At 43.4% G+C, this 23,999-nt stretch overlaps 1 protein-coding gene across 1 annotated transcript in view; it reads left to right on the top strand.

Moving 5' to 3' along the window:
• TMTC1 (transmembrane O-mannosyltransferase targeting cadherins 1) overlaps nt 1–23,999 on the top strand; it is a 129,922-nt gene that overhangs the window by 55,834 nt on the left and 50,089 nt on the right. The window contains exons 7-8 of the mRNA XM_009642720.2: nt 3,902–4,091; nt 17,193–17,314. Coding sequence (XP_009641015.1) covers nt 3,902–4,091; nt 17,193–17,314 — 312 coding nt within the window. The remainder of the gene's footprint in view (nt 1–3,901; nt 4,092–17,192; nt 17,315–23,999) is intronic.

Here is a 23,999-nt window from a genome sequence, read left to right as displayed (position 1 = left end):
TCTAATTCCAGAGACATGAACAGCAATATAGAGAAGATCATTAACTTAAAATGTAATTCACTTAGTCAACTAATTAAAAGAAAATACTTTTGTTGCCATTTGCAGGTAGGCTGCTGAAATGTAATTAGCTTCTGGAATGGTCCCATGAATCTTCGAGTCTTTTCAAAATTTGCAAATTATTTCCTTGAGGTGTCAGCTTTGATGAGAGGGTTCTTCCAAAGTTTCCCCTGCATTTAGCTTTCTCCCTGGTTAGCCTTATGACATGAGAGCCACACAGACGTAAAGGAGTATCACGTGCTTTCGAGAGCCATAAATGAAAAGCAGCACTGAGTTGTCAGTAACTATTATGAGCATCCTGTCATTTTTCGGTTCCTAGTGCCTAGGATAGCAATAGTTTGTAGCACTTTACATCGTATTCAAGGACAGGTTACCAATGCTGAAAGCATATCAAAACTTTTGCTTGGATCAGAGCTTGCTCAAGGCTTCCTTGCAGCTTACAAACGCCTGCTGAAATCAGGCAGCGCCCTCCTGGATCCTGCTTCCATGTCTGCTGTTGGCACCTGCACGCTCAGGGAGGGCATTCAGGCTTAGTGGCAAGAGACGTAAAATCATAGAATGTTTTGGGTTGGAAGGGACCCCTAGAGGTCATCTAGTCCCACCCCCCTGCAGTGAGCAGGGACACAGCTAACTCAATCAGGTTGCTCAGAGCCCCGTCTAACCTGGTCTTGAATGTTTCCAGGGATGGGGCCTCCACTGCCTCTCTGGGCAACCCCTTCCAGTGTTTCACCACCCTCATTGTAAAGAATTTCTTCCATGGCCAAACATTCTCCAGTACGATGTCTGGAGAGGCAAACCAGTCAACCGTACGTACCATCTGGTAATGACTGTCATAGGCTTTACAATAGTTCACTGTTGTTGGCAGAGCATGTTTAAGGAACTAATTGTTGCCGTAATGGAACGGAGCGATTGTCCATCCCCTCTGGGACCTGCCTCTGGCAGTGAGTTGTGCACGCGGCTCCTGCAGAAGATGGAAACCCCACGAGCACAGGGAAAAAGAGACTTGTTTACAAACACCTCTTCATCAGTGTGTGTCCTGGAGCCTGTCTTCTCAGCTTCACAGAATCACAGAATGGCAGGGGTTGGAAGGGACCTCCTGAGATCATCTAGTCCAACCCTCCTGCTAAAGCAGGTTCTCCTAGAGCATGTTGCACAGGACTTCGTCCAGGCAGGCTTTGAATATCTCCAGAGAATGAGATTCCACAATCCCCCTGGGCAGCCTGTTCCAGTGCTTCAACAGCAGTTTGTCCTAACCTTCCATCAGCAATGCTTTAACGCACGCTGGCCTGGCTATCCTGAATGCCTCTCTAAAATTTGTTAAACTGACTCCATTTGTTATGGCAGCAACCTGTGCCTGTTTATTCCGTGCTATGTAACAATTTATCAGCTCCTGCCTTATCAGCAAAGATAACCGTAGTGCTGCAGTTTGCAGGGATCCCAAATGTCATCTCGTGCCTTCCTGCCTAGCAGCCTAGCCTGAGTAAGTAGGGGAGGGTTTCTGGTGTGCGTTGCGGTTTGCATACAAAATTCCATGAATATTATGATGCTTATTGGAAATATTAATATGCAAGGGCATAAGAGGACGCTTCCTCCAAAAACCAGGCACTCCTAAGACATCGAGTGCAAAACTGACTCGACGCTGCTGAAAATCCTGTCTAATATGCACACTTGTAACAGTATCCTATGTCATGACATTATTCAGATTGATATAAACGGACATGCTTTTTTATTTTAAAAGCAAAGCTTGAAATAGTTCTCACCTTGGCTTTTAAGTAAGTAGCTGTGAATAAATGCGGGTGACCCTTTCTGACCTGACGCTGTGTTTAGACGGGCGCAGAAGTCTTTTGTATTGCAGCCGAGCAGAGGTGGGACCAGGCCACACGTGACATCACGAGTGAGCGCCTTGGCGTGATTAAGCTCCACCAGATTTTGTGTTGCTGTGTTTCTCTGTAATGCGGACCAGGAAAGATTGGCTTGGTGACTAGAAGAGACGTATTTATTTCTTTAGAAATAGTGAATGATCAAAATTCTAAGAAGAGTTTGAGTAGAATTAGATTATTTTTTTGAGGGACGCCTTCTTCATAGAAACTGGCCTTTTAATTACTGGCTGTGTTAAGAGAGAAAATCGGTTTTCTCTCTTTTTTTCCCCTTTGCTGCCTCAGGCTCAGGAAGGGGAGGAAAATGGAGGGATGGGAGAGAAATGTACTAAATGGCTAAAAACCTTAAAAATGTGGGAATACTCAAATTTCCATCAGAATTGGGAACTTAGAACGCTTTGCGGGGAAATGAGAATGTGCCTTTTCTGCTGTTTACAATGAAACATTATTCCAGGGGTGTAAGCCTCCCTGCTTTCGGGTCGCTGTGCTGCTGGAGACATTTGGGTTTTGGATAAGAAGAGAAACTGATATCCTAACTGTTTGTGGTTATTTAAAAATGTTTTCACAAAAATGTAGGCCTGTTTCATCCCCACGTCTTGGCCCAACACCCATGTGGGAACTTCTATCCTGCCTGCCTGGAGCTACATTTAGTTTCAGTGCCTTACCCTTTTTGCCATACATGTAATACAATGTTGTTAAGTACTGTTGTAAAGGGCTGCATTTTGACCCTGAAGAGGCATGTGTCGAAGTGGCGAGTGAAACAATCCTCTGTCTGCGTGGCTCTACATCTCTTGGGGGTCCTTTGTTATCATTTTAATAAACCTGCCAAGGTACCATGGCAACTGGGTGTGATAACAGCCACCAAAGTAGGCTCCGATGGAAGAAATCCTATGCAAGCTAGAATATAATTTCATTTCTTTTTGAGTATTTGCCATCTTTGGTGCTGTGTACAATGTGGATTTTCCCATTTGCGGACCAAGTAAGGGTTTGTTTGTTCTCAGGCTGTCACAATTCTGCTTGGTTGACTTCGTGATTGCTGGAATAATCTCTAGCTTCTTGCATACAAAAAAGTATTTGAACTTTTGTAAATGTGGTTTGAGGGGTTGCACTTTTTGGCAGGTAGGTGCCAAGCAGCAAAAGGCTTAGGGGTGAGAGGGGCTGTTAGTTTGATTTTATTTTTTTTCTTGTTTTCTTTAGCCCAGTCACACACATTTCAGTACTCTGAAAGCCTTGCATACTTCCCAGAGGGTAGCATGTTCCCCATTTCTGTTCCCCATTTCTATTCCCCATTAATTTCCTCTCTGTTGAGAATACTAGTTAATAAAGATTACAACAATTTGAAAGGCGCTCTACTTCTCCGTCACTTCTGTGGCACATCACATGCAAGCTGTCCCCAGCCCTAATATAAGCTGTGATGGGATCAGCCAAGAATCACCCTGTGTCTCCTTTCTTCTGTATTTTCATTCTGTGCTGGGATGCAAAGAGAAAAGCCAGAGAGGTTTGACCTTAATTGCTCAATATTGTGCGCATAGGAGAAATCCTATATTGTAAGTTAAACCCAGCTAGAGGGATATTTTGTGTTGCAGGAACGATGCAGTGAACTGTGAAACAGTTCAATATATGTATGTACCTGCTTAGGTATCATTCATTTATTGCTGGAGCTGGTAGAAAGTCACTTCAAAAATCTAGCATTCGAATGGGAGATGAAGATTTCTTAGTTTTCTAAAGGCCAGTTCATAGAAACCACGTAAATATCATTGATCTTATTTATTTAAATGACCTGTTGAAGTGCCCCTCACCTACATTAGCATCTCTTTATTGACAGAGAGGTATGGTATTGCCTGTGTGTGCAGAGCTAATTTTTTTTTTCCCCCCTTCTCCCATATAGTAAGTTGTAATTGCCAAAGGAAAACGCTTCAGGTGTTGGCAGTCATTCTGTGTATTACGCTACCTGTTTTCTTTTGCAGGTTTCTAACTTATTCCTACCTTCTGGCCTTCAATGCGTGGCTTCTGCTGGCACCGATCACCCTGTGCTACGACTGGCAGGTCGGCAGCATCCCTTTGATCGAGTCCGTCTGGGATGTGAGGAACTTGGCCACAGTGTTCCTGCTGCTGGTGATGGCGTTACTCAGCCTACACTGCATAGCTGCATTCAAGGTACCGTAGAGAGACACGCGGTACAGCGTTTTGTTTAAAATCTTTTGTTTCCTCATCTTCAGATGAAATGGTCACTAAGTGCAAGTTTTCCTCTCAAATGCATTGGGTTGAGGTGAAAAAAAACCGTACCGCTACATAACTGATGCAGGCAAGCTTGACAGATGAAAACATCCCTCTAGTTGAATGTTTCAGTCTCTAATTGGTCTGATTTGAGGGCAAAACTTGGCCTGGAGTCCTGCATTCAATTAGTGTTAATGATCCAAACCCCACTGAAGTTGTTAAGTGTCTCTGCCTCTCCCATAGTCATTAGGACTTTGTCACTTGCTTCAAACAGGACTGGGAACTGTCAGCTGCAGAGCCATTTGAAAATGAAATCAATTATTGTATTTGTACCTTTGCTAAGCTTCTAAAACCTAAACGTTGGATACATCTTGATGAGAAGATTTCTCATTCAGTGGAGTAATGGAATGTGAGAAATCTGAAATGATCTGGGAATTGTTATTTGCCGTAAATAATATAGTTGGTAAGCCGTGATTCACAATTCAGCATTTCAGATCCGCCATTAAACGTAATGCTGAAACGAAGGTGAGGTTGTATTAGAGTTGTCAGAGATCAGATACGCACTTAAATGGAAGGGTTTTTTTTGTGGATCATAGGGAGTTACAAGCTATTCCTCCTTCAGCTGTGTTGTGGAAGCTTCTTTAGGAAAGGTGTTGGTAATAATTTTTGAAAGAGTACAGAAGCTTCTCTTCCTTAAATGTACGTATCGCTGAAAAGCATAGTAGGGGATTGACAGGTTTTTAATACCTATGTTATGCTAAAATGTGCAGGTCATGTACATGCTTCGGTCTACCCTGGCAGTCTTCTCTGTGCTCCTGATAAGAGACAGAAAATGAACCAAACAGTTTGAGACTGCAGAGTTATTAATTTAGATTATACATTGACAGATGATGTATGGGAAATACGGGAAAATACCCTATTAGGTATTCACTAGTTCTACCTGCAGGTTGTACATGATCTTGTATTCCTCCTGCTTTCATTACTCACTGCTAGAGATATTCAGAAGTGTTTGTATTAGAACTAATTCCTGTTTCCAGGGAAGCTAATGATAAAATTCTCATTAGCCCAGTACTGATCGCTTCTGAAAAATCTTATTCCGTGTTCTTGGGAGTTTCGGTTGCTTTTTATTCCTTCTCCTCTTGTCAGAATTGGTACTACGTGTAAGGTTAATGTTGTTGGTTTGCTGGAAAAAAAAAAAGTCTTTCAGGATTATCCAAACACATTTTGTGTTATTTTATTATAGGTAAAACGATAATCCAGTAGGATTCCTTTGGATAACTGGACTATTTGTCTTCTGTCAAACTGCAAAACAAAATATTTCAAAACACTTTGTGCATTAAATCTCTAGATTTTGTCATATTTTTATTCCTTCTGGTCTTTTTTCTTAAAGGCAAAACAGTTCAGTCTGGATTTATGAATACCACTGTTTGATTTGAAACTGCAGCTTCTAATTTTTTGTGAGAATAAGTTCTCTGCTTTGCTCTTAACCACTGCCAAGGTTGTGTTAAGCAACATGAATTTCACTCTCTGGGCATTGACTTAGTGGATGCTTTGAAATTCATCTTGTAGATTCCTTTGTGTTTATCCTTGAAAACCCCAAACATGGAACAAATTGGATCTGAAGTGATCTGCTTTTGTGTCTAACCCAAGTAAAACTAGGACCATCACCTGTTCTTGGCAAAGTGCTCTAATCAAGTCTCCACTTGCAGCCTTCCAGCAAACCCACATGGAACTGGTAATGATAACTGGGGGTCAAGTTGGACATGCTTCCTCCAGCCCTAGGTATAAATAGAGGTAGCTGAAATATTCTGCTTTTCAGAAAATTCTAAATTTCTGAAGCTATTTTCTATTTTATTTTTAATGACTCTCCTAACAACCCAGTTGTGGTACTGCCGCTAAGCGGCTTGAAGACGACTGTGTTGTGCCACATAGTATGAAATATTGAGGAAAGCAAACAGTAGGAAGAGGCACATTTCCTGGAAATAAATGTTCCTGCTCTCGGGAATGTCTTCTGCAGCGAGGAGAGGGAAGTTCAGAACAAATGAACTGCAGGCAGAATTCATTATATTGGGCTCTTAAGAAAGCTTCTCTCCAAATGTAACGGCAGTGGCTTTTCATACGACATTGCTCCCCACAAGGACCATCCTTCCGTCAAGCCTATTTCAGGCCATTTCTCAGTATTTTGCAGCTTGTAGGCAGCATGAGACACATCAGTTGATTTTTCACATTTCATAAAGTGTAAGATGTTCTGCTTTCTTTTTGAAGCAAACACACAAAACTGTCTTAGTAGCCATTTTTCTCTCCTTTTTTTCATTGCGAAGTCCAGCCTGGAAGGAACAGCTTGCAATTTTCTAAGGAATGGTTTGAGAGGGAACAGGCAGGCAGTTTGTGTGCCTTTCGCTTGAGTGTGTAGGTGTGCAGGGGTTAGAGAGGACAAAACCTCATCATCATTGTCGTTGGCACTAACGCTTTGCTTTCTGTGGTGTGGAGAATGGAAATGCTGGAAATCATTTTGGCAGAAGTGAAGACATTTGCGCAGTGAACACTGGACTGATTTTCAGTGGCAAGAGGCGATGCGTGTGCATCCACAAAACAAGCTCATGGGAGACTCGCAGAATATATTACATGGACTGTAATTAGAGAATGCATGTATTGGATTTCTGCCTTTGTTGCCATTGAATTTTAAACAGGGCTAATTTGTTGTTGACGTTTGTGATTAGGGTAATAACCCTGTTGGCATGTATGTGTAGTGCTGATAAAGGACATCTAAGGCATGAGGCTTTCTTGTTCCCTTTCATTTTGTTAACGTTGTTATACCTCAGAAGGAGAAGAAACAGCGCTTTGCTTGGAACATGTCTGTTACTAGGCGGGGGGTTTTATGCTGAAAGTGCAGAAAGGGAGAAGGCAGCTCTCCAGTTCGTTATTGTTTGGAGGGAGAAGCTTCCCTCCTCATCCTCCTCGTGTGTTTTCACGGTTGTTCTTCGTACATAATGAGGAAGCTGCTTGAAAAATTGCTTTGTTAATTCCTTGTATATAACTTTCATTTGCTGAGTCGTTTCGTGTGCGTGGTGCTCATCCCTTTTGCTTATCAGCCAAAGAGCTCCCCATGAGCAGCTCCCCAAGAAGGACCTGTTGCTCTGCACAGTGTTTAGATGCACAGCCATGCTTGTCTCTTGCTGCAACCATCCCTATTGCGTGTGACAACTAATGTCCGTCTTGAAGAGGCCTGATGAGGGTAAAGAGAAGGCCTGCTCCTTGGCACACCTCCTGCTGTGGGAGTAAAGGGCTTTGCTGTCATCTCTGGTCACAATTTTTTCATAGTGACTTAATGTGGCAAAGTTGCAGTTCATCGTTAAGCAGCTCTTTGAAACCTTTTGAGACTTGATTTTTTTCACCACGTAGGCGCCCGGCGTGCTCTGCAGATTGGCATCTCTTGAGTTTTTTTAGCCAAGGCACCAGGAGTCACCAGTGGGTCTGGAAATCCTCAGGTTCTGCAGAGCTCTTTGCGGTGAACTTCCTCACTCTGTCTGGTTGGGCTTCAAGTAACGTGCCGGGGATGTGACAAAGGCTGGGGATGCTATTGCAAACGCCTGATTCCCAGAGAAATAACAGCAGTGGAGAAAAGAGGATGAGATTTGTTTATTTTCAAAGACAGCCTCAGCTGCAAGGAATGGACATGGTCTGTCTTCCCGCTTTGGGACTAGGTAGATTACAAAGGTACCGGTGAAATGGAGGAAGCACTCTCTCTTTTGGTTGCCAGTCACACCAGTTATGAGGCCAGAGAAATAATCTGATGCTTCAAATGGCCACTAGTGTACCCCTGGGTCTGTAGCGCTGCCTTTCTGCGCTGGAAGAAACGGGGACCACCTGGTGAACTAGAGAGAGGACAGCCATTCTTGGCGTATCGTCAGGACGGCAGTTATTTCTTTGACGTCATAATAATTCAATGAGCATGAAAGGAAAATCCTTCAGGTGTTTGAAACGCCACCCTGCATGGCATTTTTGGGTTGCTGCTTAATTAGCAGTGTGATTAAAATGCACCTTGTCCTGTAGTTGTAGCTGTGAAGGTATGTACAGAGCACGTGATGGATCAGGTTCCAGTTTCTATGCAGTACCTGACATATGGAGGGCTGATAGTGGGAGAACTCATGTGTGTGCAACGGGGTAATTCAGACCAAGGTGGTATGGAAAACTAATTTGAAACAGTAGCTTTTGTACCTGACCAGTCTGGGGGAATTTGTTGCATCTCATACTGCTTGGCCTTGCATTTATACTCATGACCAACGCTATGGGGGTACCTTACAGTGGTTCACAGCACCTTCTACTTGTTTAGCAGGAACGCGTAATGATGTGCAATGGTTTGCTCATGTCTGAGGAGGGATTGTTTCTGTTTCACTTCAATTTAGAAAAAACCCTCTGGTGTCCTCTAGGTTATATCTTTTTAAAGAACATGCTTTGCTGCTGTGTGCAACATGGCTACATACGGTACAGGACATTGTGACGGTTTTTCAGGTTATATTCATTACATGCAACTGAGATATATATTATTATCTTGTTCTTTCATATGCTACAGTTGGTTGTTTTTTACTTCAGGTCTAATTTTGAGGCACTGCTGCCTCTACATTTCTCTGCATACTGCTTCTTAGCCAAGATAAGGCATTTTATACCAAATTATTATGACTTTAATTGGTGCTGTAATTGGCCTCATATTGCCATTTGTCTGGTGGTTTATATGTATGAATATCATCTAAGCATATTCCTCAGTCACTCGCAGATGGTATTTCTTAGCTGACAATGTTTAATACCATGAAGGAGAGGAACGCAGTTGCGTCTTCTCTTTGTGTGCATGTTTCTGTTGTTTTTGCTAGCGCTCATTATGTGTATTCTGTCACGCTATTTACTTTACCCTGCACTCCTGAGACCTTTGCCTCATTTCCCAGGTTTGGCATTTCATTAATAAATCACAGCGTATGGACCTTTCTGGGGAACAATTGCCTTTTATAATATTCTGCAGGAGTATCAGCACAGTTAGAAAGTATGCCTAGCAAAATTCGTATGCCACAACGCTTCCAGAACAATACCTGCTTCAAAGGCATGGCAAGATGAAGGCGGCTATTTATCGACGGAGTCTATCTGACGAGCTGGAAACCACAGTCATTTTCATGAAAGGTCCATTTAAAACAAATCCTGCTTTCATTTTCCTGAGGGCCCACTTGAATTCCTTCCACACAGAGAGGAGGTCAGGACTGATGTTCTTAATCCTTAGCAGCGCGGTTTTTGTATGCTGCTTCTGTTGTTAATGTTTGCTGCGGGGAGAGAGTAATAAGCCAGAAAGACTCTGTTTAGTGAAAGCTGGAGGAAGGGGGGGGAGCCCCTTGCAGGCACCCTGCGTGCCTCGCTGGCCGCGTTTCTGCTCTGTTGAGTGCTGGAAGCGGATCGGCTGTGGGTCCCTGGTGGGGCTGAAAGAAACACGAAAGCCTTCCCAGGGTGCTTGCTTTGTGCCAGCCAACGAACAAGCAAAAGGAGAAACCTTCCTCAGCCTGTCTGTATGCGATTGCCGTTTCAAATTAAAAAAAGCAAACTCAAGAACTATCAAAATACCTTTAGCAGCAGATTTTTTTTTTTTCTTGGTAGATGTTTGAAATAACAGGTTTGGAGTGGGGTAATCTGAGTAAACACAACCATAGCTGAAGCTGCTCTCATTTGGCTCACCACAAAGATATTCAGCATCTTACCAAACAGGCTCTTAACTCCTGTGGGGGTCTGTCCCCCTAGGTAGGTAGTTTTCATAGGGGTGGGTAGTTCTGCCATTTTCAGCATATTACCACTGATTTACTATATTTTCAAAGATACTCTTTTTGCTTGCTACCATTTTCTTCTTCTGATTTGAGTTCATTTTTCCAGACCCACTCAGAACTGAAAGGTTTTGGGGTGGCACAATAGTAGGTGAGAAGGAGAGGGTAGGTGGAATGAGGACCAAGAAATTTTCAGCAGAGGCAGATGATGATGCTTGTTGTTCCTAGCTGGTCCGAGTTAAACATTAGGGTGCCAAACTATTGCGTGATTTTTGTTAGGATCCTCTTCTTCAGCGTTACCTCTTCAGAGCAAACTCACTATGAACAGAATTGCTTTGACAAAGATCGTGCTGGTACATACCACAAGCAGTGTGCATGTGTTTAAATTTAACCTGTTTTTTTTTTTTTTTCCTTGTCTATGTCCCCATCCGGTCCGCCGTCCCCATCTCCCCTCCCATGTAGTGGACCAGCCTGCAGTCACAGAATGAAAGGGAAGAGGGAAAAACAACCTCAAGGTCAAAAACATTTTTCTAATTCCTGGAGCAATGTGTTGACTTTCCTATTTCCTTTTGGAATGTTCCAGTTCTCTTTCAAAGACACGTGTGCTGCTGCATCCTGCTCAAATCGGCTCGTCAAGCAGAATTAAGAGGCTGCAGAGATTAAGGATTGGGAAAATGAGCTTCTATCTTCAGGGAATTTTAGAAACCTGGATAAGAAAGACCGTGAACACACAGCTGAATGGATGGGTAGCTGAGGTCTACAGGGAAAATGAAAATAGCGATACCAAAATTTTACTTTAAGATACTAAAATACAAAGTGAAATGTCAGTAGAATGCAGTTCTGTGCCCTGCTGTGGGTTACGGATTTGGGAAAGGACAACTTTCTGCTTTTATTCCATGACTAAGTGCCTGATTTCCAGAGTGTTTGAGCATCCACAGTTCCCATTGATGTAAACAGAGTTTTTAGGCACTTTCAGCATTCTGAAAAATAGGCTGTTCTACCTGGCAGTACACACCAGGACTGGCTCCCGTCTGGAAATGGAAAGTGAACAATCCTGTTAGGGCGGTTTGAGATATGTGCCAAGGATTTCTCTTCAGATAATCCCAAGTTAGGAAGCTAATGATAGTTTCGGGGGGGTTGATTCAGTGTCTGACTGGTGCATGTTTGCTTGTACACCAGTTCCTCAATAGGTGCTGCTGCAGAAGTAAGAAAGTAGTTTTTGTTGTTGCTGAATGCTGGAAATAGGATCAACGTGTCAGTTAGTAAGCAGTGGGCACTGAGGGTCAAAATAATATTATAAATCTCCATGGCTTTGGACTATCTGTGAGGTATAAAATGTGCTTAATTCTGGTGAGTAGTAACTGTGGGTGATTTTATCAGAACTAGATGATCACCAAGGAAAACTGAGCTATTTTAGGAAGACAGTGAGTTGCTAAGCCTGGCATTCAAGCAGCTGGCGCTACTGAAGATGCTGATTTTATTTTTTTTTTTAATTTTTGGGGGGATGAGATGAAAAAATAAAACTGGTAAATTGTAGCAATTACAGAATTTGTGGCTCTTCTTGTAGGAGCAAGCTGATTAAGCTTGGTGTCTGAGCCAGATTTGAAGCTGGGCAGTTTACCTTTTTCTTACCAAGTGGTTGAGTTTTTCCGACCATCTGCTGACATCTGACTTTTGTCACCATTTGCTCTGTTGTGGTGGCACAGGCAGCAGAGGAAAACAGCCACACAGCTCCACGGTGCCCTCCTGTTTGGCTACAGAAGACAAAGATGTACATGTCCCATCCTGATTTCTGCTGGTGACCTAAAGGAGACCGTGCTGGTGGTGCACGGAGCATGGCACAGCTCTGGCATGACCTGTCCGTGCCTGCACCAGTGAGGTGGGACTGGGGAGCACCCAGTGCTTGCTTCTGCGAGCTTCAGATTGTCAGATTTTTTTTTTTCCTGCGAAGGAATGAATCCTTAGGGATGATTCCTAATTAGCTCAGGTTTGCTTTTTATCACCTTATGCGTGAATGCAGAGTAAATTTGACATGCTTCTACACCGTCCCTTTTATCTTTAATACCGTATATGTTGGAAGTGCAAGAGTAGGTGTTTGCAGATCCTGACCTCATGTCGGGTCAGATGTGGTGCAGGCCGGTGAGGAGTCATCCTGCCGAGCTGCTTGTGGCTTCATGAGCGACTGGTACAACAGGGATAGGTGAAATAAGTTTGTGTGCAGCCTGCACTAAGGGCTTGCACAAATGGATGTTAGGAATAAACTGAAGAAGTGTAAGCCTGTGTCTGTGGTCTGCAGACAGACATGTTGCTTCTTTGAATCTCTGTGTCTTTCGATGGGTAAATGCACTTACCTCCTAGGCCTGCAAGTGTTTGGAAATGTGTAGTAGCATTCATTGCTTTTGTACAGCCATGCACTACCAATTTTCCTGGATACCAGCTTTTCTGCGCTTGCACTCAGGTGTTCCAAGCATAACATCTCGCTGGCTGCAACGGACCATCCAGAGCTTGCTGGCAGAGCAAGCAGAGTAAGCAGTGATTTATGCTTTTTGTAGGACGGAAGTCTTTACTCCATGGAGCTGTTGGTTCTAAATGGTGGGGAGGTGACACTTGCCTCATTCTCAAAATAAACTGCTAGAGGAAGAAATTAAACCTGTTTGATTGCCACCTTCACATCAAACAGGCAAGCATGCATAAACACCTTCAGAAACATTCCAAGGAAGAACAGAACGGAATTTACTTGGACTTGTTTGCCCAGCTGCTGTCTTCCCTGAGGTGCAACTTTGTCCAGCCGGGAGGAAGGTTCTCCTCACGGCTCTGCTTTCCAATGCCTCAGCCCTTGGAGGTGCCAGGGGATGTGAACATAAGTTGTGCCACCTCAGTGTGAGACTTAATGGATCTGGCACCTCAGACAATGCTCTCTCAATGGGAAAGATGGGGAATTTAAAGTGAGTTTATGCAAGTCCATAGTTTAGGACAGATATGTTGAAATAATCTGCGTACCTCCTGCACCCGTACTTTGTGGGCTCTGGCCTGTAGAAGACTTGTGATTTAACAGTAGTCAGCAAATATTTATTTTTGACTCAGGAATATGCCTTGTATGTAATACGGGAAGATCTTTTTCAGATATTTTCTTCCTTTTCCCTCAAATTACCAAGGAAATAATTTTTGAGATTTATTGCTGTGTTGATGGGTTTTGGCCTTGGAGAGATTCTATGCTATTTTGTTTGACAATTTTTTGCCTTGACTTTGGGAGAAGAAGTGGCGTTCTTTAGTTCTTTGATAAGTTTATGAAAAGTAGCAGGTTAAAAAAATTATTGGGTTTTGGGTTGTTTTTGTTTTTTTTATTATTACACTATAATGAAGGCCTAATTGTAATTAGAGGTAGATGTGAATTTGAAATCCCTCACCAAACTATCTGCTATAAGGAATGCTATTTTGATTTGAAGGCAGCTTGTCTTTAACAAAAGGAATCATTCAAAGGTTAATTCAAAGGTGTGCTCCCCGTCCCCCCCCAGGCCTCTGTGACAGATAGGAAGGTAAGTTTTATATTTCCAAAAGAAAGCACTATCTTTAAGAGGAAAGGAGCTGTATCTCTGTAAAAGGAATGAAGTGGTCTATAATTTCTAGTCCTAGCTTTTTTATTTTAAGGGAAAAGGAAGACAAACAAGATTGCTACTACTCTTTAAAAGATTTTACTACTGCTCCGGGTGCCTGGAAGCAGCTGGTTCTGCCACCTTTAGCTCAGTTCTCTCTTAAGTGGGCTCATATGACCAGAGTAGTTAAACCAAATAAATGGTCCAAATTTTATTTTTTTTCCTCCCCTGAAAAATGTGACAAGCCACAGGTTGGGTTTTGTTTTTTTTTTTATTTAAAAAACATATGGAGGGCATCTCCTATGGCTTGTGTTAGATGGAGGATCCTGCTGCCCTCTGTTCCTGCAGTCCTATGGTACCAGTCCCTGATGGTCTTGCGCCGTTCTGTCCAGCCTCTCTACTCATTTACAAATTTGTCTGCCCCTCCAGGGGAAGGGGGAATAAAAGGTGAATCTTCTGAGTAAATTTCGGAAGGGAAAAAGATAAAAGAGAATATGGTGTCCTATGAGACTTTGTGCTGATAACTTTTAGCTGTCTAGCGTTACCACCCGTGGTACACACAGTCCTTTCAACACATCATGGTTGCATTTCTGTCCTGTTTTTCGCTGTTTTCTCTGAGCTGCCTAGGCAAGCAGATGTTAGCCCTTGCTGGGAAGGCAGGGACAGATAGCTCTGCTGTGCCTCCAGCCCTCATAAGACTGGGACAGAAGAATGTGCAGCTAGCTCTCAGGTCAGGGTTTTGCTCAGTATCTAATCAGTCAGTAGAAACTACTGAGGGAGGTGAGAAATAAGATCTGGCTGGGAATAGGGTTACTTTTCCCTCCAGTATAAATTCCCAACTACAGGCAGCCAGTGATTTAGGAATTGCCTGCACCAGAGGCCGCATCCAGACCGTCTCATTAATGGCCACAGATGAATTTCGGATGCCCAGCAACCCCACCTGCTCTCCCTGCCCAGGGGCTCTCCCCAGCCCCTTCTCCCAGGCAGGACCCAGCCACAGGGCCAAGGAGTCAAATATATGAAGTGCCTGTACGTATTTTGGAAAAGTTAATGGCTGGGTAGAGGAGAGGAACCCAAACTGAGCTCAGGAGTGACCACAGCACGAGCTCATCAGTCTGACCTTCCAGCTTGCAGGCAGGACCACGTGTAGCCCAAAATCAGCTGAAGCCTGGCCTTCCAGGACCAGCTCTTCACAAAAGCCTGTCTGAACTGAATGCTTGCAAAAGGGCGCTGTCAGCTGCCAGACATTTCTCGTTTTGGAAATAAGCAGCACCACGGAGGGCTCTGCTGCTCCTTGAGGCTGGTTTGTGAGTGCTGGGCTCCCGTCTCTGAGCCCTGCCCAAGGGACTGAGCTGGCAGCCCTTCATGGCATTAGTCTAGAGCTGTGACTTGTTGTGGAGGGAGAAAAGGGCACACCAAACCATTTTCTGCTTCAGCCCAGCTAATTCCCACATTTTTGCTGTACAGGTTTTATTTGTCTTTCTCCAGCATTTGGTTTCCTTTGCTTATCTGCAGTGCTGCAGCCTTGAATAACACCATGTCCTTCCTAGAGATGTTAACTAGAGGTTGCTTTCCCAATTATTGATTTAACGAACAACTGGAGAAATATTTGATAGCGGTTCATTTGAAAGCAAGAGCGTATCTTGGGGACAGAGAACATCTTATGTGTTAGCAGTGCACTCTCTTTGGCCCAACATGCCTTCCTGCGCCTCTGGGTCTTTGTGTTTAAACCACTGGGGTAGAGCGGTGGCAGCAATGGGCACCGTAATTAGGCCAGACAAGGTGGGAAGGGAGTGTCAAATGGCAGGAGAGAAATGGAGGTTATGTCCAGAGCTGGGTGGGAGGGAAGTTGGAGTTGAGCTAGGACTGATAATTTGCATTCAGAGTTGAGAAATCATTTTTAATTTTCCCCCCCCCCCTTTTTTTTTTCCCTATTCAATTTTCTATTGTAATTACAAGCCAAAATGACCATTACCAGGCACCTCTGCTCATCAGCTTTATGGATTGGTGTCAGCTTCAGCTCAGGGAGTAATGTATTTTAGGGGCTGTTGTGACTGCAAGAAGGCAGTGGCAATTGCGATTCAACACACTGAAAAAGTAGCTAATAGAAGCAGGTAACTGTGGTGCTGTTTAAAGCAGATATTGATAAAGAAGTCTGGAGATGTGAATTCTGCTCCCCTGTCTGCCTCGTGTGTCTGCTTTGGAGCCAGGGGAAGCCAGGGTGCTTTTTTGTGACCCTGTGGTCCAGCTCCTCTAAAGCAACATCAGAGCCTCCTAACGTGTACCCTTGCATTTGGTCCCCACAGAAAATGTTCCTTGTCTTTCCCACACAGTAATAGGATGGCTGTATTTTAATACTGGGACTTCTGAATGTCAACCAGTGATGAGGCCAGCGGTAACTGGTGTCACGGTCTGTAGCTGTGCAAAGGCAAGACGGGTTGTACTGCCCAGCCCTGCATCATTGATCAAGCTCTGTTCCCCTACTCAGAAATCTTGTTCAACATTTCTAAATTTAGATCCCTCCAGTAAAGGGAAGTCAATTTGCTCTCCGAGGTTGAGAAATGGCCCACAGCAATTTGGAAGTGCTACAACCATTAAGTGATTCCGACTGCATCTGTTCCGAAGCGTGACAAAGCTTCTCCCGCCGGCTGCAGAAGGGTGCTGCGGAGGCAGCCGTGTCACAGGGCAGGAAAGCACAGATGTCTGCCTGGGTGATCTAACAGACCTGATGCTACCCTTCTGTTAGCCCCATGTCATCATTTGAGGTCATCAACAGAAAGCGTGAGCTGATTCACCCCTCTTGGGGTGGAGCTCAATCTGAAACCCAACTTGCCCGAGGAGGCTTGGCTCTCTCCGTGGCAGGAACGGTGGCTGCTGCCGGTCACGGCGTCCCGAGAGGCTGGTGTCAGCCATGCAGATCATGGTTGGTTCGAACTGCGTGTGGCAATTCTGTTTCTCCTCAAAGAGCGAGCCAAGGCTGAAGTGAGCTCAAGTGAAGGGCATTAACTGAGCTCAAGTGAAAGACATTAATTTTAACGTATAGCATGTCTCAAATTTCTGACTCTATGAATATGGAGACCTCGTGTGCGAAAGTATCATTTCAAGTTTAGATATTGTCTCAAAAGGGATAAAATGACTGCATTAATGTGCCATTTGGGGCTAGTTTTCTTTACGCAAAATGTGACAACAGCTTTTTCTCAGTTATAAACATTTAGGATTGAACACAGCAGTCTGTGTGTATGTGATACACATTTGTGTATTTACGTACAGCAACACTGTGGTAGACATGCTAATATATACATTCACACTATTCTATACTTATGTATTACCAGTATGGGGTGTATTTTAAGTACTATCTACGCCATCTCAAGAGAGCTGCACACAGTAGATCTGACCTTGGAAAAGATATCAAGGGTAAAAATACGCACTGTGGTTAGTGCATGTGCACTTTCTGGGCATATCAGAAGCACAAGCAGTACGTAAATATGGAAGGACAGTGTCTTGGAATAATTTCTTTCGAATACAAAACATATCAAACACTAATCTGAGTTGTTTTTTTAATGAATAAGAATCTTAAAGGAAAAGGGGAAAGTTAGTGGTGAATTAAGTTGGAATTTTTTAGTTGATATTTGTTTAATTTTGTGTTATTGCAGAAACTGGAACACAAAGAAGTTTTGGTTGGCTTGTTGTTCCTGGTTTTCCCATTCATCCCAGCCAGCAACCTCTTCTTCAGGGTGGGATTTGTGGTGGCAGAGCGAGTCCTTTACATGCCGAGGTAACTATTGCAATTGAATTCCTTTCTAATGAGACCACCATCCCATTTTCTAAAAGCAGGCTTGATTACTTCTTCCCTTTAACAATACTACAAATATTATATTGCTAGTCAGTGTGTTCTCTGCCTTTCAGTTTTGGCTTGATAGCATGAGAGATTTTATAGTCGTTTGAGAGCAGATTGCTTGGCAGGAGCAAAGCTACCCAAAATCCTCTCTCTCTTTTTTTTTTTTTTAAACACAGATTTTTTTGATGTGCTTGAAACAGCTCTATACCATGATGAGGTGCTGTTTCTTGAAGATTGTCCTCTGAGACTCTTTCTCTTGATAGCACTATCAACTTATATTGTCCAATGTCTTTACCTTAAGGACATTCATATTTTTATCGTGGTAATACTCAGCTTTCCCACTTCATTTAGGTGGTCAGTAAAAACAAACATAAAAGTATTGCTGTCTTCAGTTGTGGAATATGCGCCTGACCTCCTGCCTGTATGCTATTGACTGCATACGCATCTGGGAGTGGAGGATTTGCAGTTGCTGAAGAGGACGAGGAGAATCCAGCCAGTCCTCCATCCCTTCAGCCTCTGCCTTGGCATTTCCCTCAGCTTCCACCCTCTAACAATTATCACTTCAGCAGTCTGGGTGCTTCTGATTGCATTTACTCAAGGACAACTTTGAGGTGTTACTTTTGACATCTCCATAGTATCCAGACCAGAGGCTGCAGTGGCAAAGGACATTCATCCAAGATGCACCACACCGTTGCCCGTTTTACAGAATCAGAGAAAGGTTGAGGTTGAAAGGGACCTCTGGAGGTCATCTGGTCTAAACCCTCTACTCAAGCAGGGCCACCTAGACCCTGTTGCCTGGGTCTATGTCCAGATGGCTTTTGAGCATCTCTAAGGAAGAGACTCCACGACCTCTCTGGGCAACCTGTGCCAGCGCAGTTTGTTCCAGCCATGAACATAAATGGTCGTTTTTGGATGCTGCAAGTCAGAAAGCCCAGTACTACTCTTGGGTGCAGAGGGTTAGCATCTGTTATCTCTAATGGGAACTGCCGTTGTGGAGCTGTCAACAAAGCACAAGTCCTCAATTTCACTCCAGATCGCTTGGTGATAACTGAAACAACAGTTTTGGTCCACAAAGTATTTAAATGGTTTTCCTTGGAAAACGTGGATCCAAAAGTCCTAAGAAAAACTTTTCTGGGTGGTTTTGTGCAAAGCCATATGCATATTCTGACAGTCATTTGTATAAGCACTGACACAGGAGGGCTGCTCATTGGTGTAAAACTTAGGCTGCACAGGAGCTGTTGCATTTATTACAAGCTGCTTATGTAGTCAGGCTATATCTCTGAGCTCTGCTATATAGCGATTTACTTTTGGGGTCAAATCCTGCGACTTTATTCACATTGCCAGCCCTGCTTTTTTTTGCTGAGAGTATACCTGGAAGTCTAGTGAGTGAAAGTTGTCCCTCAGAGTTATTTTGCAAATGATACCCTCAACTAATGGATCTTGCATCATTTCAAATTAACTTGGAAATCAAATTGCTTTAAATTCATGTAACAGAAAATGAGGAAACACATGAAAGCGCAAAGCTATTAAGGAAACAGTCAGCTGAACACAGGGCTGTGTTGAGTGGTTGCATTTCTGAATCTCAAAAGAACAACTGCAGAAAATACTTCAGCCATCAGCAGTTCCTCGTCCTCCTCCAGATGAGACTGCTGATATAATGAGAGGAGGGGCAATGAAGAAGAAAAAAGGATATGTTTGCGCAGAGAAAATTAATCAGCGTTAACATGTGTGCATATAGTTTGTATAATGCTTTTCAGCTCCCCTGAGGGCTTTGCAAATATATGACCTACAAAGTAGGTAGTTGATAGTTGCTGCTTTTTTTCAGGCAGGAAAACTGAGGCAGAAGGATTAAATGATTTCTCCAGAGTAAGTCCGTGTAGGGGTCCCTGGATCTCATACTTTGCTCCAGTCACTCATGTCCTGCTTTGCAATATTTGGTTTTTGCTCTTACCTCATGCTGGCAGGCAGCTGGCATGAAAAGGGAAGGCAAACCCTAGTGGTTTGTGGGAGAGGTGGGCAGTTTCAAGCCAAAGGATCTGGAGAGACCCGAGCTCTTGGCTCTGAGTTACCGAGAAATGAGCCCTCTGACATCCTCTGGGCACACAACTTCTGTGAACATTCATGACTATGGCAGAACAAAAATAATGTGGTTTGTTTGGTTTTTTTTTTTTTCCCTTGGGAGTGTGGCAGTCTAATAACAGTGGCTTTAGGAAGGGCTCACGTTCTTTGTTTAGAACAGCCTTTAGCAGTTTTCTTACATCACATCTTGAAAAGGGCTTTTCCTGTCCTTTACTATTCCTTCTCTAAAACTCAGCACGTCAGAGGTTGTCGTTCAGCTTTATTTAGACAAAAGTCCTCAATCAAGTGGTGAGAACTTGGTGATCTATGGTCTTGGGTTTATGCTGGAAGGTGCTTTTCTATCTCTATTCCAGGTAATAGCCTTTTATTAATATCTGTGGATGTGACAGTTGCGGATTTGTGTCACAGCCTGAAGTCCTAATTCAGTGCTCCTCAGTAGTTACCTGTCTGCATGTCAAGCATTTTCTTTTCAATAAAAGTTAAGTAAGGACGCAAGGATTTATGTAAAAGATGTTGTAAATAGAAAGGAACAAGGAATAAGCCTTTTGCTCGATGTCTAATTATCGAAGGCTGGGCCTTGCCTTCTGGGGATTGATGGGTGTTTGGAACAATTCTTCTGTCTGCAGCTGTGCCTCAGGGGAGAGGGATATAAGCTAAGTCAAAATGGTTGCATGTTTTCTTTAATTGGCTTTAGCAATACAGAAATATTTGGAGAAAATATTTCTTGTATTTAGTTTTCATTTGAGGGTTACAAGCCCTTATTTGTTTAAATTGGGAATTTTTAATTATAGTATTAATTTAGCCTAAAAATTTCATAGGAAAACAATTTATTGTCTCCCTGCTTTTAGTTTTAATTTTGTTGTTGTTTCCTTATCCTTAAGAGGGGAAAACTTGTTTTCAGGAGGACTAGGAGTGTCAAACATACATCTTGGGGGTGGTGGCCAGGATACAACTCTGTAGGCCACACTTTTCCAAAAAGGCATCACAAGAAATAGCTGGATCAGTGAAAGACTTAAACCACTGTGGGTTTTTTCCCTCATCGAAATGCAGATGTAATTATGCTTACTGTGTATCTGCTAATGCTGCTCAGCACACCGCAGGCAGCCTAACTGTTTGACAGTCGAGAACGGCCATGTGCATCTGGTAATTCTGATCCACGAGCAATTCATCTGTACAGAAACAGGAGCACTAGGTCTTCCTCCGGGCTACCCTTCACCATGCAGAAACAGGAGAGGCAATGCAAACCCTTGGGCCATCCAGGAGCTGCCTGCCCTACTGATGTACCAGCAGAGCTGGGGTTGCTCTCACCTCATGGGATCGGACCTTTCCTACCAGAGCAATTTCTACGTTTTCCTCATCTTTCACTGCTGCCCTGATAGCAGTGGCTCCTGGCTGGGCTGCTCTATCATAGCTGGACAACTTAAGTTGTTTTTACAACCTCCTATGAACTGACAAATCAACCAAAGCATTGCTACATGACTTATTTCCAATTTGCTGAAAGCAATAGGCAATCCAGCAGTATGTGCACCGTTTTTATGGCAACCCACTCATGGTGGGTATTGCAGTGAGTGGGTTGCAGGGTGCACAGAGTGCACTTTTTCCCAGCACAGGCAATTACGGGTTGCTGCCATTTTTTTCACCAGCCCCTCACTATATCAAGAGTTGCTGTTGCAACCCTAATTGCCAGTACTAGAAGATGGGATCACTGCTGTATACAGGATGGCATTTGCTTCAGCGTCTCTCTCAAAACCTGCAAGAAAGCCAGCATCCAGAAAAAAGTGTGCTTGTATTTTTCAGGAACTTAACATGTCATGTTTAAGCTTTCCTCGTGCCATAGCAAAGCAGGGACCATATGAATTTTTGCCTTTGCATAGAGTGTCTTTTTGATTCTTTGTGCTAATGCATTTGTTATTGTGTATTAGTGTAATTCCATACATTATTAACTTTTGTAATTGGAAAAAAAATATAATAACCTGGTAGGTAGTAGAATCATCTTCAATTTTTATGAACCTGAATATCCCTGGGCAGAAGTCCCCTTTGCTTACAAGGTGGCCACTTGAGGATGGGGCTTACTGGCGTTTCTCTTTTCTGGGAGTGTTGTTATGCTCTCCACATTATCTTCATTTTCTTAAAGACCAGTTGTGTAATGGGGTGCTGGTGTATTTTCAGTTTCCTTTGCCACCCCTTTCTTTAATGGTATTTGAAGCCACAAGTTCACCAGGAGCTGAATTCCCGTTTACCTATTCAGAATTCCTTCAAGTATTAGATCAGATCCCGTAAGGGATCATCTGATTTGCAGAAGAAGCTTCTCTTTTCAATTGGAGTCAAACCCTGACCCCAGTGAAGTCAGCAGTGAAAGTCCCATTGACTCCACAGAGCCAGTTTATCTGCTCCCTGATTTCAATTCAGCAACATAATTAAGCTCTTTGCCTACTTTCAAGTTAAATCCACAATTCATTTGGGATTCAGATATGGAATCCAAGTTACACCTGTTCCATTTACTTAAAAACCCCCATGATTTCAATGCCTGACTCTATTGCTGCTGTTCTTGCGAGGGCCATGGAGCAGATGAAGTTCAGAAAGAGCAAACAGGATTATATTTCCTATAATTCAGCTGTGGACCTGTGGGGACTGGGAGAGCGTTATGTGATGGCAGTGGGACAGACTCTTTACTGTGAGGGGCGTTGATTTCAGCAGCGGTCTGCAAAATGGCTTGCGGCTGGAGGCAAGGAGGTTGGGACCTTGGCTGAGGCAAGCGACTCCAGTTCTGCTTCCCCATCTATTAAGTAGGGATAATAACTCCACTCAGCCCTTCGGAAGGGGGCAGAGAGAGTTCTCGTTAATTAGTGAGGATTAACTGCTTATAGAAGGGCTAAATGCTGCAAGCAGCTACCTTTCGGATGCGTATCCAAACTTAAGCTCCTAGCTTTTGAAGGCTTGCCCACTCCTATTAAATACTTCAAGGAGAAATCAAAGCAGCCATCCTCTGTTAATGCAGGCAAGAAATGCTGAGATGCTAGCGCCATATATTTTGGCAAAAGGCAGTAAAGACTTAGGAATAAAAGCTGAAATGATTCCGTAAAGCTGAAAAAGATTAGCTCATGGTGCGGTTGGTCTAGACTGCAGTCTTGCGTTATTTTAACTAAATTTAAAACATGCTTTTGAGAAACATGTTGCGTTTTGGCCATGTACAATCGATTCAGGAAAAAGCTAAATTTGTGTGGAGTATGAGCATTAATGGCTGTACTGGAAAGATTTTTGGTTTCATTGTGATATATTAGGTTAAAGGAAAACATTCAAACACATTTATTCTGCTTCTGAAAATCATACAGATATGTAGGCATGTTGCTTTTAAAAATAGCAATAAATTAAGTTAATGTCATCTTGTGGAAATAATCTACTTGGTCATGTTGATTAAAAGAGGAATTCTTATTTAAAAGGGAATATGGTGCCCTTAAGAAGATGCCTTGTGAAATTTAACAGAAAATAGTTTCTTACCTGAAGATTTTGGAGACTTGAGATGGAAATGAATGGGAAATTATGCCCCTACTATAGAATTCCAGAAGTTATTACAATATTTTAATTAAAACTGGAGCATAGAGATCCTTCCCCAGTAGAGTATATAAGATTTAGGGAAATTTCTGTGGAATCCCCATGGAATTGGATCTGATTTTTCATTTATAAATTCCCTCATCTACGAAAGGTCCTGGAGAACAGGAGAAGTGCCTGAGGACTGGAGGATAGCCAATGTCACTCCAGTCTTCAAAAAAGGCAAGAGGGAGGACCCAGGGAACTACAGGCTGGTTAGTCTCACCTCTGTCCTTGGAAAGGTGATGGAACAACTCATTCTGGGTGTCCTCTCCAAGCAAGTGGAGGAAAAGAAGGTGATCAGGAGTACGCAGCATGGATTCACTAAGGGGAAATCATGCCTAACCAATCCAATAGCCTTCTATGATGGCATGACCAGCTGGGTAGATGAGAGGAGAGCAGTGGATGTTGTCTACCTTGACTTCAGCAATGCATTTGACACTGTCTCCCATAACATCCACATAGGGAAGCTCAGGAAGTGTGGGTTGGATGAGTGGACAGTAAGGTAGATTGGGAACTGGCTGAACCACAGGGCTCAGAGGGTTCTGATTGGCGGTGCAGAGTCTAGTTGGAGGCCAGTAGCTAGTGGAGTTCCCCAGGGCTCAGTACTCGGCCCAGTCTTGTTCAACTTATTCATCAATGACCTGGATGAGGGGACAGAGTGTACCATCAGCAAGTTCACTGATGACACAAAACTGGGAGGAATAGCTGATACGCCGGAAGGCTGCACTGCCATTCAGCGAGACCTGGACAGGCTTGGGAGTTGGGCGGAGAGGAACCTGATGAAGTTCAACAAGGGCAAGTGGTGAGTGCTGCACCTGGGGAGGTTGAACCCCATGCACCAGTACAGTCTGGGGGCTGACCTGCTAGAAAGCAGCTCTGCCAAGAGGGACCTGGGAGTCCTGGTGGATGACAAGCTGACCATGAGCCAGCAGTGTGCCCTTGTTGCCAAGAA

Source organism: Egretta garzetta, unplaced genomic scaffold (assembly GCF_000687185.1).
Source record: "Egretta garzetta isolate BGI_Z169 unplaced genomic scaffold, ASM68718v1 scaffold427, whole genome shotgun sequence".
NCBI classification, from domain to species: domain Eukaryota; kingdom Metazoa; phylum Chordata; class Aves; order Pelecaniformes; family Ardeidae; genus Egretta; species Egretta garzetta.
This window is presented reverse-complemented; position numbering and strand designations above follow the sequence as displayed.